Raw genomic sequence first — 17,602 nt, forward strand, 5'->3', positions numbered from 1 at the left:
CAGTACAATCTTTGCACCAGTGTCACTATTAGGAATTGAGATACTCTTTCCTCAATAACTCGCTCCAATATATCACTAGGCTTACTGAATCCGTAGATAATTAAAATATCAATATAACCGATAGTCGATAATCAAATCTGCAAAGATATGACATTCAATCTCGATATTATTACAGTATAACAAATTTATTTATTATAGTATAACAAAGAAACGAATAATCAACAAACGTCATCAGTGCAAAATTTCATATAATTGATATATATATATATACATATATATAATATATACACACAAATACAAACATATATATTTGCATTAGAGCAATTTTTTTAGCAATCACATAAATTATAAATAAAATTAATGTTAGAGGTAATCTTTAAGAAACTTACGTTTCCAACACAATAATTTACGAGGTAAAATACTGAGAAAGCGCGAAAGTTAACACTTCGAGCATAAAATACATACGCATATACCTGACGAAAACTTAAATAACTACTACTCGCAAGAGATCGTTTTATAAAAATTACAATCATCATTTTACACAATCTTTAATTTTAAGTGAATGGGAATTCGTACGGAGCCACACAAATCTATTTGTACTAGTTTTAACACCATCATTATCTGTGATGCTCCCACTGTTCCCAATACTGTGAGGTCTGCATCTCAGCCAGACGTGACACGGTACGGTCGAACGCGAAGATTTCCTCTTCTCCAGTAAAGATGTTTGCCTTGTGATCCTCCTGAAAATTAACATATTGTAATAATTTTTCATACAAGACATTTGCGTCGTCATTATCGATCGACGTCTACCGAGCCATGCGTAATCTTCAAATCGTCCATCAGCATCCTTTTCTCATCGGTATATTCGGACTCGTTTTCTGATAAAAATAACTGTGTGTGTGGTACAGCCGCTGACATAACTACCCGTACCTGCAATTTAATAAATTTTTATTAGTTACACATTGGCTCTGGTAAAAAATTTTTTCCGAACTAATAACTTTTTAGAACATTTCTGAGATTTTTTATACAAATTAAAGCGTCAAAAAAGACTAGCTTTTTTAGAATTCATATGCGTGATTTTTGAAATATTCTAAATTTCTAAAATTTTTCTCATTCTATTAATTTCTGATAAAATTTTATAAAATCTAAGAAAAGTTAACGGTATTTTTTCAAAAATTATAGAATGAGAAATCTTTAAATTTTTCAGAACTCACATATTTGAAAAATTCTAAGAAAAACAATGTTAATTTTCTTAATATTTCTGAAGTTTCAATTCACATGAAAATTCTGAGACAAATTTTCATCCTATTTGCATTAGCCAAAATTCTGTCTCTTCTCTTTTATCAAAATTCTCTGTACTTATTATATAATTGATCCTCCAATGCCTTAAACTGCAAATATTATAATTTGTAATTAAAGCCACATAATTCTTACCTTATTATCGTACAATGTATCGATAAGAGTAATAAATCGCCTAGCTTGAGATTTAAGTCGTAGGTTCAACTGAGGCATGTCCCTTATTATGACTGTATGGAAAATTTGACTCAACTGCAAATAATCGCTTGCTCCGAGAGGCTACATGGGGATCAATACTTATATTACATATAGTTCTAATCAACATAGAATACAAATAATAATAATACAGAAGACCTCTCACCCTGTCGCATAATTCCTCGAAAGTGGAGTCCAGCACCTGCCCGCAGGTTTTTCGAAAAGTAACATTGCGTCCTCTTATGGAAATCGTGCGCGGTCGTATCACGTCGTTCTCCATGGAACATAGGTACTTGAAGACTTTATCCACGTCATTCGTGGCGTCTTTACCTTTTCTTGTATAATTAAACGGCTTGTTAGACGGTGACAATATAGTTATCACAAAAATTGTACACATTAATTTTTACACACATGAAGTAAATCTTCTTATTTCCGGATCCCGATTTTAATCTGTAATCTATCCCAGAGTCCAAATTACTAACGAAGCAGTGATCTTTCAGCACTTTTATAAATGGTACAAAATTTCCTCTCTGCAGTCCGTTCTTATATAAATCGTCTGGCGATCTGTTACTAGTTGCGACCACTATCACGCCATTATCGAACAGCTCCGTGAACAGCCGTTTCAATATCATCGCGTCTGCGATATCCGTTACCTGCAACGCATCTGTTTTCATTGATCTTTTATTTTTAATTATACTTACAAGTAGTATTTGTTTTCTTGAAATAATAAAAATCTGAACCTGAAATTCATCGAAGCACAACAGCCAAGTCTCCTCTGCAATGCCAGAGGCGACTGGAGGTATCGGATCAAAAGGTTGCAGTTTGGTACTAGTCATATCTCGTACAATAGTCTTCTTTACTTCGTGCACTCTACTATGCACATCCAGCATGAAAGAATGAAAATGGACCCTTTTCTTATTTTCAATCTGAAACATTTTTATTCAAAAGTATGTTACATTGTACTATAAAAAAATTTCATTTTTGTTCTGTACTATGCATGGAAAGCCATAATATGTGTTAATCTTCAACTACACATATGGACTGCTAATGCCAACTTCATATCTGATATGATGTTACATCTTATTATCTAAATGTATAAATCAAGAATAAATAACATACATAAAAATATTTAAAGATACCTAAAACATCAATACGCAAAAATATATATTCATTATTTTACTAAAGATAATTTGAATTTATATGGTCTGTCAAATTGAAAATGAATACAATTTCATCTTTATCTCCAATCTTCGGGAGAAATAAATGGCAATGAATTCATTTCTCAGTTTAAAGTTGATATAATATATGAAAAGTGGGAGGTATTAGCAATCCAAGTGCATTGTAGATGTCAATCAAGTGACGTATTTATTCTGAATGATTTATTCAAACTTTTATTTCAACTTGTTTGTTTCAATTTAAAAAATCTCTTATGATATCTTGTTGTACAATATCTATCTGTTACTTTAATAATAATCAAAGTCGTGCAAATTGCACAAGAATTGTTATCTCTACTTTTAGATTGTGCAAAAAAAAACATGTGTTGTCACATTGAACAGATTAAGGTATAAATTTAGCCTTCCATGCACAGTGCTTATGCATACAGCAACCAGAGAGATACCTGGCAACAATTGTAAAATAGGTCCATCAACATTGTTTTACCTCCACCCACTGCTCCATAAATGTACAACCCTTTCGGCGCATCCCTCCGCTTGCTGTAAAACCATTTTTCCAATAGATTTAATTGCTGCGGCTTATAATCTTGGACTTCTTGGTAAATTTGCTGCAGGGTCTGTGCCACTTTTGTCTGATACGTATCGTTCATCAGCTCGCCCCTAGCTATTTTCTGCTTTAGAATACTGACTGGTCCACTATTCAAGTTTATGTTTATATCATGAGCGTAGCTAAATCTCTGAATACAAATCATAGGTCGTACATGCGTCAACACATGACAGAGACTATTCGTACTAGCACACGTCTTTGCAAAATGATAAGACATAATTGCAGAAATATTATCTAGAAAGCAAAAAAGCCGCCTATTAAGATATATTATTCATCACATTACTCAAGTCACGCCTATAATATACTACAAGCTTGGATGTATAGGACAACTTTGACTCCAATTAATTGACAAATAATTCAACTGATAGAATCACTTAAAATTAAATTTCCAATAACTACATAATTCATCATTCTTAATCTTTTTTTCCGTATAATTAAAATTAATAATTGTGTTATCAAAACAATATAAGTATTACTTGACAAGCTAGTCATTAATAATGATTAAGTTAATCGGAGTTTGGTCGCCCATAATCTCAGAAATCTGGCAGAATAATCCTTTCATCGATGTTATCATCGGTATTATATCAGTTTTATATCTATTAATGTATAAACGCGATAACCTTGAACGAAAAAAAAGGCAGGTACATACACGTGCCTGACCTAAATTGGACACTCACACATGTGGAGAGCCGGACAGATTACACGTCGCTTCACTTGATCTCACACTCACGACCAAAGCTGACCGCAACGTGACACTGACAGAATCCCAAGTCGAGGTCCACATCCACAGAGCTTCAATATAGGAGGAAAGGCCCGCTTTCCCCCGCTTCGTTACTATCCTGGACTATCCGTTTAAACTATACGTGTGAATTCTCCCGCGCACCTGTCACGCGCCTCTGACGTCCGCATTCATTCGCTGGCCAAGACATGCGTTTTGAAAGATTTGGTTCGCGCCGTCATGAAAGCGAATTCATACCACGAAGTAACTATCCCGACAGTTGGCAGATAGCTTGACCAATCCGCATCATGCCAACCGGCATGGCATTGTTCTGCACTTGTGTACACTCTAGTATACCAAGAATACCCTGATAGCCCGCTATGTTCAATCTTGACTCGCAGATAAAGAAAAATAAATTGAATTATTAACGCCAAATTGTTGCATAATTTCTCTTTATGAATTATTATATTTTATATTTTTTATTTTATTTCATTAATTGATCAATCGTATCTATGCTCAAATGTAATCTTGCTCCGTAAAAGTTGGGGGTCGATATATTTATAATTTCATTGGTCAAAACTTAAATTCGTTTACTTTAATTTTTATCTCGTTTAAAACTGCACAATTAATTCCTTGTATTTACACATAACACAATTGATCAATCGACGAAAATCTTGTTTCAATCTCAATCCACAAGCTTTTCGCACTGTTAAGAAATCTTTTATACGATATTCTATAATAATTTAATAAAAAAAAACATTAATGTATATATTTTTTTATATAATTACATTTTGCTAATAACAAAATATTGAATAGATTATATTATGTTGCATTATAAAACAATTGTATACAATGCGACGTCCCTACAATATAGATATGTGAAAAATATATCGAATGCCTAATATATTTTTATCTACACTGCATTGATAGTTGTCTTTCTCTTTCTTTTAAGCATATCTGACAAGATTCTTCCGTGGAAAGATTAGGAATGTGGATAAGAAATGCGAGATCGAATAATCTTGTAATACTTAATTCGCGTATCCTACTAACGCTTCGTGTCACAAGAACAATTGTTCTGTATAACAAGAAATAAGATTGAGATCTCTTGATACTCAGTGGCACTCTTGGCACTCAGTCGTTATGGTAAAACTTTGGATAGACCGAAGAAGTATATAATGGCGGCCTTCGCTTGTCAGGACTGATTGCTTCTTTGGAGGAGTAGTAACGTCTTTCGATAACTTTATCGAAAAATCTACTGAGCTTCACGGACGAACTGGAGCCTGCTGCCAAAGATCTTATCTGATGGCAATCCTATTACAATAAAGCATGTAAAACAGAAGCGTTAGTCACATGTTGATTAAAAATTTCACATAATATATTCAATTAAATTTAAATTAATTATTTTTTAATGGTGTTTGGTCAAGTCTCTCAGATAAGTAATCCTTACCAAAAATATTTCATCGGCACCACATTCCTCCGCGATGGTTGCAGAACGTCTGTGTATGTTGGATTTTACAAAATTAGAGTCCGAGATCAGATCAAATTTCGTGCCAATGACTAAAATTGGAATCTAGAAATATAAGTGTTATTTATTATACTTATATAATTTGACATTAATATATCACAATAATTTGGAAAATTATTGCCACCTGCGTCGAACCCACAAACTTTTCAGGATCAAAATCTTCGAACTTGGACTTTGAGGCAGTCCCATCTTTACTTAAAACCTCCTCCAGCCATTTCTGCAGATTCTGCTGTGATTTACGATTCGTTAAATCATGGACTAATATTATGCCTAGTTGTAAACGACATATATTTACAATCACTGTCATATTCTGTCGCAATTATGCATTCATAGAAATATAGTCAAAGAAATATAGACGTTGTACATTTAATCATTATACAGTATAGGTATACCATTTGTGGGATTGTAAAATACAGATCTTGTGTTTTTGTGACTTTGACTGCCACCGACATCCCATAGCTCGACAAAGTATCTTCTTTGATTTGGTGTACCTTCCTTGTACTCGTGTAACTTGACTTCTACTGAGCAACCTATTGTCCAAGCAGGATTGCCGATAGGTTGCTGTTGGCATATTAAGTGTGTCAGCGATGTTTTACCGACTCCTGCAATAATAAAAATATTTATCATTATTATCTATGATACATTTTCTCATCAAAGTAATATTCCTCTTACAACAGTTAATCTGTACATATATCTGTACATAATCTGTACATATTATTTGTTTTTTATTACTGCACTACTCTAAAATTTTCCTTCTCACTTTTGTAAATATATAAAAACATTTAATTAGATCTGTATTCTTTTTAACTTGTACAATTTGTTTTTCTTTCTTTTCTTTATTCAACGTAAAAAGAAAAAGAGGAAAGATGAATTATGCAAGAAGTTTAGTTAAAAGAAAAGGACTAATTTCTTTTTAAATACAAAGAGTACTCGTCAGTTTAGTTATAAAAAACATATATTATCACATAATTATACATAACCTAAATGTGTAAATATTAGAAATGTCTTTGATATTAATAAAAATATTAACGATAGCAAGAAATATTATTATCATAATATTTATCCCAAGTTTCATTTGATTTCATTCAAATAAAATATTACAGAATATCGATAATCAGAAAAAAAGATTATTGCATGTTTAAAATATTAAATATTTTTCTTACGCTCACCCGAGTCTCCTACTACGATAATTTTAACTTTATCGATCGCCGCCATTGAAAAAACTTATTAAAATTCTTTATATGTAAATTATTCGTGTGAAAATTTATTGATATTCGACAGTTTGACAGATCGTAGTCATTTAGCAGACGTGTTGTTGATGTAGTACCACGACTGCCACGCAGTTTTCCATGCAACATGCATGCGCGTTTAGTGGAAAAAACTAGTGAGTAAGAAAACATCTCATCTTTTTATTTTTTTCTTCTTTCAAATTCCTGTACAGATTTCCGATCTTTTACACAGTATTATGTATTATTTCATCTTACGGTCTAATTTTTGCCTCTTCGGGGAGCAGAGGCACGACTTAATTTCTTTAGGTATCAATCATGAAACTTTATCCCTAAGATGGAAAGTGAAAAATTTCGCCATTAATTTAATTTCAATGGTAAAAATTTTCGCTTTTTATTTTTTTCATCCTAGGAATAAAGTTTCATGATTAATAAACCGATTTCCAAAATAATCTTCAAAATACTTCAGAGTCCTCTATGAGACTTTGCATGAACGAAGGTATTTTTTTTTCCTTGTCAATATTTTCCTTTAAGTAGGGGAGATAGAGAGTATTCTATTTTTTTTTTAAATAAATTTATATTAATAAAAAAACATCACAATGCTATCAAAGATCAACCTATGAATAAATTTAATTTTCCTGGGGATTTATTCGAGGAGCAAAATCAGAAAGAAATCTGAGAGAGGCCATGGACTCGGAGCCGCGCACGTATTCCGCGCACAGCTGGTGCATCATGTGGCGCAAGTGGTGTAACACCGCATTTGCGGGATTTTCCTGATTCTAACCTAAAGACACTTCAAGACAGTCGTGACATAAATTCACTGCGCATTGACTGGCAATAAGTGTGTCCTTGTGGTTTTTCCAACATTCCTGAAACGTAGAACAATGTTCCACAGCTCAAGATATTGTACGTAATTGATATGTATTGTAAATAATTGACGATAACAGAGAAAAATTTCAGGGCGCTCTTCGTCTCGATTCCAGGCCCATTCTTTCCTCCGATTTGGTAGACTTTCGTCCTGCCACTGAGCCACACAGCCCTGACGCTGTTGGTATCTCTGTTGTGTCTATATCTAGTAAATTTCTTACAATGTAACGAGAGAAGAAGGAGAAAAACAAGAGAAAATTCTGATCATTGTAAGAATTTATGGTGTAATATTTGTATTCATGAAGCTTTTGTCTTTTTTATTTGTCGGCATTTTATTATAAAATATCTTTTTTTTACAAAGTTATATCTGATTTCTAGAAGAAAAATGAAGATACGCTTACAATTTTACAAGTATAGCGATCGTATTTTTGGAGAATGCAGTGTGTGCGTTTATCGTAAAGTGCGTTTAACATGAAACTGTGAGCCTGGCCTGTGAACGAACAGTAAACGTAATAATAACGATAATAATATTATTGATAAAATTGTTATTTGGCAACGATATCGATTGTTAGAAAATCATTTTCATCTGAAATATGAGCGTCGAGGAGAGACTCGTCACTGAGGTACCTAGTAGCTTGAAGAAACTGGCACGTCTTGTTGTACGTGGGTTTTACTCGATTGAAGATGCTTTAATTGTAGATATGCTGGTCAGAAATCCGTGTAAGTAATTATACTGATTTAGTAAATATTTCATGTACCCAGCAAATGAGAATGGATTAAAATGGATTGAAATTTTTGTCTATCCGAATGCGTATTTTAAATAGCGAATACTTTTTTTGCATTTAATTGGATTCAATTAGATCCAATTGGATGCAAAACTGTATTCCCTATTCAAAATTTTGAATTGAACAGTATTCACAATGCATAGAAAAAGCTAATATTATTTTTAGATGAAAGGCATAAAGATATGCTCCATGCAATTTCTATAAATGAATAAAAATGCATTCAGGATTGAAAAGCATTCATTTTAACATTTGTGAATCAATATTTCTAAAAATCTGAATCCATTTTAATTCATTTCAATCCATTCTTGTTTGCTGGATAATTGGAATAATATTTTATAATGAAATACCACTAGGTATGAAAGAAGATGACATTTGTGAATTGCTTAAGTTTGAACGCAAGATGTTAAGAGCCAGGATATCCACATTGCGAAATGATAAGTTTATTCAAGTGAGATTGAAGATGGAAACAGGGTCAGATGGCAAAGCACAGAAAGTCAATTATTACTTTATTAATTATAAAGTAGGTAACATGGTTACGATTCTCTTTAACTTCCCAGTAAACGAGAATGGATTAAAATGGATTGAAATTTTTTTCTATCCAAATATGCGTATTTTAAATAGCGAATATTTTTTTTTTATTTAATTGAATTCAATTGGATTCAATTAGATTTAATTGGATGCAATTGGATTAAAAAATTGCAATTTCCTATTTTCCAAAATTTTGAATTGAACAGTATTCACAATTGCACAGAAAAAGCTAATATTATTTTTAGATTGAAAGGCATAGAGATATGCTCCATTCCTATAAATGAATAAAAATGCATTCAGAATTAAAAAGCATTCATTTTAACATTCGTGAATCAATATTTCTGAAAATCTGAATTCATTTAAATCCATTCTAGTTTGCTGGGATGGAAAATATTAGCAAATGGAAGAATGAATGAAAAGAGTTTGTGTCTTTGTTTTAGACATTTGTAAACGTGGTGAAGTATAAACTCGATTTAATGAGAAAGAGAATGGAAACTGAGGAGAGAGATGCAACTAGTAGAGCTAGCTTTAAGTGTCCAAGTTGTTTAAAGACATTTACTGATCTTGAAGTGAGTATGACAGTGTGGTAAACTTGATGTAATCTTAAAAATTGAATTAAGAAAATTTATTTTTTAAGATAAAACAGTTTTTATTCTGTTTTATTATATTATAATTAAGATATAATAACTAAAACAATATGACAGTTTAAAAAACAGACTTATTATAATATATTATATTGTAATAGGTCTGTTTTTTTCTGTACTAAACTGCATTAGAACTGACTCTTATTTTCACCAAATATTAAATATATCTATTTCACTTTAGGTTCCAAAAGTATATACTAGATAGCAAATCTTTTAATTTAAAGTACATGATACATGTTACACAGATTTGATTCAATTCTTGTACAGGCTGATCAACTTTTTGACATGAGAACTGGCGAGTTTAGATGTACATATTGTCGAGAGATAGTGGAAGAAGATCAGTCTGCTCTTCCAAAGAAAGATTCCAGATTATTATTAGCAAAATTTAATGAACAATTGGAGCCACTCTATATACTATTAAGGGAAGTAGAAGGGATCAAATTGGCGCCTGAAATACTGGAACCGGAACCCATTGATATCAATACTATTCGAGGGTATGTGTTTCTAAAGAAATGCTCATGTATAATAATATTTATTAAAATAATTATTTTGAATAGTATTGACACAAGAAAACCGAGCAGTCTTAGAGCACCTAGCGAACAGTGGTCGGGTGAAGCTACTAGAATGACAGGCTTTATAGTGGAAGATACTAGAGTGGATGTTACTATTGGAGACGAATCTCCTGATGACGCGTCGAATCACAGAAAGGAGAGACCCATATGGATGAGGGAAAGTACAGTTATCAATTCCGATGGTTCACAGGTATTATTTTTGTTCTATTGCATCTTTTTCTGAAGCTTGAGATATAATTTAAGATACAATTGAAAAACGCAGACAACTGGAACACGAAATAACAAATCAAGCTATTAGAAACTGTGTGTTCGAATAGGTTGAAATCTGTTATCCCTTGTTTTGATTGCTTTTCAATTGTATCTTAAGTTATATAGATCTTAATCTTTATTTTCGAATGTCTTACAGCCTGATGGCGTGAATGCACAAGACAGCATTTTGGACAAAGCTGCAGCCACTGCCACAAACATGACTACGACGAATAATAAACAGGGCGAGGATATCATGTCAGTGTTACTGGCTCACGAGAAGAAGGGCGGGACCAATTCCGCAGCGTCTATTAAAGCAGCGCTTCCACAGGAATCCAGCGACAGTAGCGATAACGAGGAGGAAGAAATGCAGACAGTTGATACTGGTAAGACATAAAATTTATCAAAAGATTCCGAATTATTGCGCAACAATCAATTGTCTGAAGAAAGAATAATATAATATAAAAGACCTCGAAAGTAAAAAATTATAAAAATAAAACTTGCAGAATATTCGAATGATTTCTAATTAATCTGTATCTTCTTAAATTTTACTATTGCCGAATCGATTTTTAGGCGAGATAGAGGCGATGGATTCCGAGGACGATGAACTAGTACCGACCGTCAGTGTCGGCGGCAAAACCGTCGCGATCACCGACGTTAACGATACCTTAATTGCGGAAATGACGCCCATAGAGAAGGAGTCTTATATCCAGACGTATCAGGAATATTATTCGCATATGTACGACTAAGCGAAGAACAACGAGAGTCGTCTTCATAATGCTCTGCATAAGACTGATATTGATTTGATATCGTTGTTCCCTGTAATATTTTGTATAGCCACAAAATATATATAATTTTCGATAATGATGCGATGATCTTTTATAGTGACATAGCAATCCTGACAGGATCCTGTATGTATTTTTTTATATCGATAATGTAGCAGGTGCATGTATTCGCTGTAGCATCTGAAGGATTTGAAAAATCAATTTGAATAGAGAAAAGATAAAGGTGCGTTTTTTTTTATAGTTCATATATATATATGTATTTTCTAATGTAATTGCAACTGAACAGTATCGTTAATCAACAGTTTTTTGTTAATAAATAATTAATTGAATGTGTGGAATATCATAAAACATAAGAAATTAATTGGGACGAATAATATACATATCATGTCACTTCTGGTAAAACGGGAAATTCTTAAACTTAACCATACAATTATTAAGCTTACTTGACATTCTTTTTTTTCTTGTTCATCTTGCAATGAATTTCTGTCCAATCACCACCATTGCACAGAAATTCCGAGACGATTTTTTTTATATTTAGTTATTTTTTCGCTTTTTTTGTATTTTTTTTATTTTTTTTTTCTTCAGTAACAGTTTCATAATATTATATAGTTAATTTTTCTTTAATAGTGTTCTTTTTTTACCTACATTCATTTAATACAGCTCGTTTATTAGGAACCAAATCAAAAGAATCCAAAGAGACGAAAATTTTAAATAAATTATTTAAAGTATCTCAAGTTGTATGTTTTTTAATTATGTCTAATTAATTTTAAGTTTAATATTTAAAAAATGAAAATTTTTAATTTTAAACACGAAAGATAATTCATCACGAATAGAAAGCTCAGGATTCTTTTAAAATAATCGCAAGATAAAAAGCGCTAAAATCTTTCGCTTTTTTCTTCTATCTCTCTATCTCTCTGGTTTATTCTGGTTCATTCAAGCGCAAACGAGCAAAGTCTTCAAATATGATATTATCATCATCGTCGTTGGCGTAGCAGGAATTCTCGTACCGTGCCCTGTCAATACTCTTGCTTTTCTTCAACATGGTATTTTCTCTTTCAACGGCGCCTGCAGAAAGAAAGAAAATACTTGAATAATCTGAATTGGACATTTAAAATATTTTATATAAATTCTGAATTCTTTCGTCTAAAAATGGAAGTAAACTTTTTTTTATTCAATTAAGACATTTACAGTAATCTATACGATTAATTACAATATATATATATATATAATATCAAAAAATATTTTAAATAACATACCAGGAGCTGGATGCATCAGTTTGAATGGAACATCTGTAACCAGCTCACCACCCAGAGTACCGCAATTCAGCTTTACTCGGATTGAATAAGAGATTACAATACCCAAAGCTTCAGTTGGACACTTGCCTTCAGCTACCAAAGTTGAGGATGCTAAATTTACGTCGTCATCCTAAACAGAATACTCAAGATAAATTTTTCTGTATTATTATTAGTATATTAATTTTTTATATATTTATATATTATATTAAAATATTAATTTTTATAAGTTTATATATCGTATTTATATAAACAATATTTTTAAATAAATAAATACTTCGTAATATTGACAATGTTTATGTTATATGATCTTTTATATATTTTAACAGCATAACATAAGAAAAGAATCATTAATTAATAAAATAATTACGTTTAATCATTTCAAGCTTATTACGCACTTTGAGATGCCCGTCGAGAGCGATGCCACGCCGATCTTTGTTGCTGCTGGCCAGAGGCACAAGATAGAATTGTTTCGTGAAGGATGCACCTGGTGTGATCGGACAACCCTCGCGAGTCTCTAAACTAGCCACGTGTCGCGAAAATTGGGCGTTTACCATAGTCACCTCGCAATGTTGAACGACGTACAACTACGAAGAAAACAGGATAGCGTTAAATGCAAACACTTTGATTTAATTTTGATCGATTCACGAGAAGAAGATAGAATTTAATTTTAGAATTTACCTTAATGTTCTTTACTGCCTTTCGCGAATTATTCGTAATTGTGACGTTCGCCGCAACTTTCTCGCCGTGATAGTAGAGCTCTTTGTCCAGGGTAACTTCCAGATTCAATTTGCCCTGGGAGAAAGTGAATCCCTTATAAACCAAAGAGCTGGGAAGTCGGCGGCCTCGTATTGGTGGAGCGTACTGTAACTTCTTGATGGCCAACGAAACAGAAGACCTTTTGTGTTTCTGATAAAATATAAAGCAGATTTTTACAGAAATTTTGGTTTAAATTATTAATTTATTTTTATATCGTGCATTAATTTCTCATATTCATGTATGTCTCATTTCCCATTTCTATACCTTGTCTTCTTCATTATCTCCAACAAATATTTTCACAGCATACTCGACTCCTAAGGGTTTCCCTTGATCATCATCACCGGGTTGAAGAGTGACCGAGCAAGGAGCCGTCTGCGGAAAATGGAATATGAATGGATATGCATTTGAACCCAAGCGCTTCAATAAGCGATCCTGTATTGATGTAGTTTCCTGCTTTTCCTTCTTCACCGGTATTATCTGATCGTGACACAATACCAGTTCCTTGCTGAATTTGACTCCCATAACTTCGTCCTCTTCACGGCCATATCGGTAGGTTGTCGAGACCTAAATACAATATATAACGTTACAATATTATATTAATGAGAAATGTACTGGACGACTTTCAGGAATCATATCTGAGAACGTGTTTATAAGAATTGCATGTCTTTTGTGCTTTACCTACCTGACCAAAGACCTTGCGCCCCTGAAGGTAGTCATTTTCCACTACGATAATGCCGTCGATGGGATCAGTGTGATCTAGATGGTCGATAAAATCTCTTTTGCCCAGATATACCGTAAGTTTGCCTATAGGATATTTTAACGTGATATTATTAAGCGCGGCTCATTAAGGAAGATAAATAAAATTTTTAAGAAGTCTCGATAGAGTTGAGCGTACTCACCATTAGGAGTGGTCTTTTTAAATACTTTAATGGCTACAACGAAGACCAAAAATAATATAGGGAACATTTGGCACTGTTTTTTTTTTCTAAACGAACAAAGTGTTTTAGCAGAGAAATTTATTTCCCGCCCAGAAGTGACACGTCTCCGACACCCAGTTCGGATTCATATAGTCTTGTCGGGGCTTCCCTCGAAGCCATACTACTAATAATGCTGCTAATGGAATTACTTCGTTATAAAACTGATTTAAGAGGATTGCGAGTTATGTATGACAGAAAGAATCGTCGTGTACATTTTCGATCATTGCACATTCGCGGTCAAGACATAAATATTCAACACCAGTAATATTGTAATATGAAACATTTATGTATAAGTATATATTTCTTCGCAATATGTTACCTGTAATCGTAAAGTAAATCATTTGCAACAATTGTGTCTTGTATAGAGGAATGGTAACAATTTTATTGAGAGGGAAATAATAGTCTTATACCTTTTCAGTCTTAAGTTTATTTCGATAATGAATGTTTACATAATATAATACGGAGGTATTTTCTGCAGCTTAAATGAAATCCCCTGAATTTTTCAAACGATCGCTTACGTGTGTTCACGATTTTCTTTAACGCGTATCTATCTTCGCGAGCGTGAAGTAGACATTACTTGGCGTTAATAATTAAACCCGCTTATATTTCTTCGTAATTTATTTCTTCTTTTTTTCTCACACTCAATAGTCGGTAGATAGTCGATGTAACATAATATATATACTTTTCTGTGTTTACGTGTGTGGGCGTGAACACCATCGGCGTACGATGCTCCCAAAAATATTGTGGTAACTGAGAGACACTTTCTTTCTTTTCTTTTACGCAATATGAAAAAGGCAGTAGTAATTCGAATGCCCATCGAAATCATACGACATATCACTTTCTCGACAGTCGTGATCATAGGCATAGTCGAAGATCACTTTACATTGTGCTTACAACTTTCGACAGAACTTTCTACTTGGTGCTTTAAATGCCTTTTTTCAATACTTGGCGAAACAAAAATTTTCACGCTGGGACATAAAAAAATGCACGCAGCCACCAAGACTCATAGGACCCTATCTTAATCGAGTAAAAAAAGAAAAAGAAAACAACGCGCGCAGCATATGGTACTTCAACATAATGAGAATTGCTACAAACTATAAAAATTTTTTACGACGGCGATAACAGTAAATAATAACATAATAATAATCGTGACAAACATGTCTAATAATAGGCACAGTTAGAGTACAGTATATAGTTATATTCATTACTCAGCACTTTTTTTTTAATTACAACTACAGAAATTCGTTGCTACCAGGGAACAGAAATGCTGTGTGTGACGAGATTTTATGAAATCTTTATTCCAAATAGTTACGCTTCACAATGCCTTCATACAATACCTACTATAGTCTACAATATTATCCCGACACTTTTACAGCTCTTCGTAACGTTTATCTTAAATGAGATCTTTATTTTGTTTTTACAAGAATTTTCAATAAAAAATAAAAAAATTGCAAAAACATTTTCAATTTTATTTTTCTGTATATCTATGTAAAATAGAAAATTTTCTAGTCGAAAAAAAAATCGTAGAATCTAATACGAATGTATTATAACTTCAAAACCAATATTCAAAAACAAATTTACTATCAATTTAACAAGTCATTATACTAATGTAGCTTTCTTGTAAATTTTAATTTACAAGCCGTAGAATTTAATCTCTTAATTTTAATTTATACGCAACCATACATTGGATTCTAAACGTTAGCCCGCTCTTCGCTGAGCAGATAGGATTCAAAAAGGCAATCCTTCTATTCGCGAATGCACATTATCTCCAGCCTCAAAACTCGCAAGATGCATCCAACACATTTGCGATAAGATGCTTAGAGCATTGGTTGCCGTATATACTTGAGCAATGTCTAAACTGTCGTAGCGTCAAGATGAACAAACGAAAAACTTATTGAAATACCTTACTTAGTATTCGACACAATGCTCTATCTATACGACATGTGCAAAGTGTCTCAAAATTTCGTTTACATTTTACAATATTCCAAACAAGCTAAGAGAAAAATATATTCGTGTGTGTGTGTGTGTGTGTGTGTTTATATAAGAAGCTAGAAAGAAATCTCTCAGCTTTCTCTCTTGTTCTCTTCTTTCAGCTGGGTATCAAGCTTCGCACTTTAGCCTTGCACTGTGTATATATATCGTATTTTTAACCGTAATAACATTTGTACATAAGTAGAATCAGTTCCCTGATACCAGCGCACTTCTAATGTCGAACAGTACAAATATTGTTAGTCTCGAAAGTATACATGGTAAATTTTCGTAATATGTTTACAATTCACCGCAATTTACTCTTTTTTTCTCTCTTTCACTCTCACTCTCTTTCTCTCTACGAACTTACATTACTAATCATTTTTTTTTTATTTTTCCCCGTTCTCACCTTTTTTAGTTCTTTTTTTTTTATTAGACACTGCTGAAACCATTTATCTTTTTAGATGTGATTCCCGAAGCGAGGCGGCGCTGCAAACCTCGGCGCAAGCAAAATTTGTCTCACACAGTAAAAATCTACAAAATGACAAAATGTTTTTAAAAAAAGAAGTAATAGATTTCTGCTTTATATCTTATTAATTAAATGTTTCATAGTTTTCTCTAGAAAAAAAAAGAACATGTTCACAAAATTTACCTAATACTCCTCACAGAAATGTCTTCTTATAAATAAGAAACTTTTCTTATGATAGATCTGTAAATATAAAAATCGTGATACAAGAAAAACAAAAGGCGTGCAGACATCATCATTCTTAAAGTACTTACAACTCGGTGCAGCTGCGGATTCAAATCTTTTTTGTATCTGATCGTATGTGAATTTGACAAAAGCGTCATACTGTTCGGAGAGCTTTAAATGTAAGATCTTATCATATTCTTCTCGGATTTGCGTTTCTTGCTCTTTGAGCATTCGCTCGCAGATCAAGCCAACCTACAACATCAATCTTATGGACATATCAATAAAATCAAAACTTTTACTTATAATAATCGGTATTTATCTCTAATGAAGTAATTCCTCTCTATACAGATCATTCCAGCAACATTGCAAATGTTGCAGCAATGTTCCTGTAAGTTTCTGTACTATATGAGAACGTAAACAAAAAGTGATCCATATATTTGTATTTGCTATTAAAATATGCAAATAATTAGAAGATTTTACCTGTCTAAATGTGAAAAGTGGTTTTTCTTTTCCACTAGTGTTATGACTAAAGAGAGTTAAAGAAGAGCCAGATGGACCAGAAGGACTAGAAGGTCCTTCCATATCTGATGAATCGCCACTGTTTGTTTGAGGCTGAAAGTGCAATTGTTTACGTCGCTGCAATCTGCGGATTTCTTCTCTGATGTTGGCAGCCATTTTTTTTGTATAAACAAATTTACTTTGTTTAAAAATATATATTATATATATATATATATATATATATATATATA

The 17,602-nt window shown here is 32.7% G+C and overlaps 5 protein-coding genes across 9 annotated transcripts in view; 1 reads left to right on the forward strand and 4 right to left on the reverse strand.

Annotated features, from left to right (window-relative positions):
• Window positions 1-375: 375 nt before the first annotated feature.
• On the reverse strand, window positions 376-4,251 carry LOC108752780 (putative ATPase N2B). 2 transcript variants are annotated; one of them, XM_018493866.1, is made up of 8 exons: window positions 3,948-4,249; window positions 3,110-3,504; window positions 2,232-2,417; window positions 1,903-2,144; window positions 1,658-1,826; window positions 1,435-1,575; window positions 811-930; window positions 376-740 (listed from the first exon to the last, which is right to left on the reverse strand). In XM_018493866.1, the coding sequence occupies exons 1-8, from the start codon at window positions 3,949-3,951 to the stop codon at window positions 618-620; spliced, it is 1,380 nt and encodes a 459-aa protein (XP_018349368.1). In that variant the 5' UTR covers window positions 3,952-4,249; the 3' UTR covers window positions 376-617. The 2 variants fall into 2 exon arrangements, with proteins under 2 accessions (XP_018349368.1, XP_018349367.1); XM_018493865.1 differs by having other exon boundaries at window positions 1,903-2,417; window positions 3,948-4,251.
• A 661-nt stretch (window positions 4,252-4,912) lies between these two features.
• LOC108752943 (rab-like protein 3) lies at window positions 4,913-7,090 on the reverse strand. Of its 2 annotated transcripts, none has more exons than XM_018494193.1 (6): window positions 6,998-7,090; window positions 6,683-6,894; window positions 5,906-6,115; window positions 5,638-5,783; window positions 5,436-5,558; window positions 4,913-5,299 (listed from the first exon to the last, which is right to left on the reverse strand). In XM_018494193.1, exons 2-6 carry the CDS (start codon window positions 6,726-6,728, stop codon window positions 5,120-5,122), a joined length of 705 nt encoding a protein of 234 aa, XP_018349695.1. In that variant the 5' UTR covers window positions 6,729-6,894; window positions 6,998-7,090; the 3' UTR covers window positions 4,913-5,119. The 2 variants fall into 2 exon arrangements, with proteins under 2 accessions (XP_018349695.1, XP_018349694.1); XM_018494192.1 differs by having other exon boundaries at window positions 6,677-6,894.
• A 294-nt stretch (window positions 7,091-7,384) lies between these two features.
• Window positions 7,385-11,338, forward strand: LOC108752940 (general transcription factor IIE subunit 1). 3 transcript variants are annotated; one of them, XM_018494189.1, is made up of 9 exons: window positions 7,385-7,645; window positions 7,700-7,875; window positions 7,985-8,326; window positions 8,745-8,911; window positions 9,360-9,488; window positions 9,831-10,057; window positions 10,121-10,325; window positions 10,542-10,767; window positions 10,955-11,338. In XM_018494189.1, the coding sequence occupies exons 3-9, from the start codon at window positions 8,200-8,202 to the stop codon at window positions 11,128-11,130; spliced, it is 1,257 nt and encodes a 418-aa protein (XP_018349691.1). In that variant the 5' UTR covers window positions 7,385-7,645; window positions 7,700-7,875; window positions 7,985-8,199; the 3' UTR covers window positions 11,131-11,338. The 3 variants fall into 3 exon arrangements, with proteins under 3 accessions (XP_018349691.1, XP_018349692.1, XP_018349690.1); XM_018494190.1 differs by having other exon boundaries at window positions 7,723-7,875; XM_018494188.1 differs by having other exon boundaries at window positions 7,385-7,875.
• Window positions 11,339-11,627: 289 nt separating this feature from the next.
• Window positions 11,628-14,183, reverse strand: LOC108752942 (arrestin homolog). The gene is made up of 7 exons (XM_018494191.1): window positions 14,117-14,183; window positions 13,900-14,021; window positions 13,482-13,781; window positions 13,140-13,367; window positions 12,857-13,045; window positions 12,423-12,591; window positions 11,628-12,231 (listed from the first exon to the last, which is right to left on the reverse strand). Exons 1-7 carry the CDS (start codon window positions 14,181-14,183, stop codon window positions 12,086-12,088), a joined length of 1,221 nt encoding a protein of 406 aa, XP_018349693.1. The 3' UTR covers window positions 11,628-12,085.
• Window positions 14,184-15,781: 1,598 nt separating this feature from the next.
• The window catches only part of LOC108752933 (akirin-2), a 4,511-nt gene continuing 2,690 nt past the window's right edge, over window positions 15,782-17,602 (reverse strand). Inside the window, exons 2-5 of the mRNA XM_018494171.1 lie at window positions 17,334-17,533; window positions 16,943-17,105; window positions 16,815-16,871; window positions 15,782-16,696 (exon numbers count right to left, since the gene is read on the reverse strand). Coding sequence (XP_018349673.1) covers window positions 16,861-16,871; window positions 16,943-17,105; window positions 17,334-17,533 — 374 coding nt within the window. The 3' untranslated portion in view covers window positions 15,782-16,696; window positions 16,815-16,860. The remainder of the gene's footprint in view (window positions 16,697-16,814; window positions 16,872-16,942; window positions 17,106-17,333; window positions 17,534-17,602) is intronic.

This window comes from Trachymyrmex septentrionalis, unplaced genomic scaffold (assembly GCF_001594115.1).
Source record: "Trachymyrmex septentrionalis isolate Tsep2-gDNA-1 unplaced genomic scaffold, Tsep1.0 scaffold62, whole genome shotgun sequence".
NCBI lineage: Eukaryota > Metazoa > Arthropoda > Insecta > Hymenoptera > Formicidae > Trachymyrmex > Trachymyrmex septentrionalis.

Bases quoted from the DNA above. Each gene is read 5' to 3' on its own strand.
- LOC108752942 (XM_018494191.1), bottom strand. From the start codon at position 14,183: ATGTTCCCTATATTATTTTTGGTCTTCGTTGTAGCCATTAAAGTATTT. The intron at 13,782-13,899 runs GTAGGTAAAGCA...TATTGTATTTAG, and splicing joins GGCGCAAGGTCTTTGGTCAG to GTCTCGACAACCTACCGATA. The intron at 13,368-13,481 runs GTATAGAAATGG...ATATTTTATCAG, and splicing joins GAGATAATGAAGAAGACAAG to AAACACAAAAGGTCTTCTGT.
- LOC108752940 (XM_018494188.1), top strand. From the start codon at position 8,200: ATGAGCGTCGAGGAGAGACTCGTCACTGAGGTACCTAGTAGCTTGAAG. The intron at 9,489-9,830 runs GTGAGTATGACA...ATTCTTGTACAG, and splicing joins AGACATTTACTGATCTTGAA to GCTGATCAACTTTTTGACAT. The intron at 10,768-10,954 runs GTAAGACATAAA...ATCGATTTTTAG, and splicing joins AATGCAGACAGTTGATACTG to GCGAGATAGAGGCGATGGAT.
- LOC108752943 (XM_018494192.1), bottom strand. From the start codon at position 6,728: ATGGCGGCGATCGATAAAGTTAAAATTATCGTAGTAGGAGACTCGGGT. The intron at 5,784-5,905 runs GTATACCTATAC...GTTTACAACTAG, and splicing joins ATTTTACAATCCCACAAATG to GCATAATATTAGTCCATGAT. The intron at 5,300-5,435 runs GTAAGGATTACT...TTATTGTAATAG, and splicing joins GTGCCGATGAAATATTTTTG to GATTGCCATCAGATAAGATC.
- LOC108752780 (XM_018493865.1), bottom strand. The intron at 1,827-1,902 runs GTGTGTAAAAAT...TAATTATACAAG, and splicing joins AATAAGAAGATTTACTTCAT to AAAAGGTAAAGACGCCACGA. The intron at 931-1,434 runs GTAAGAATTATG...ATTAAATTGCAG, and splicing joins ATACATTGTACGATAATAAG to GTACGGGTAGTTATGTCAGC.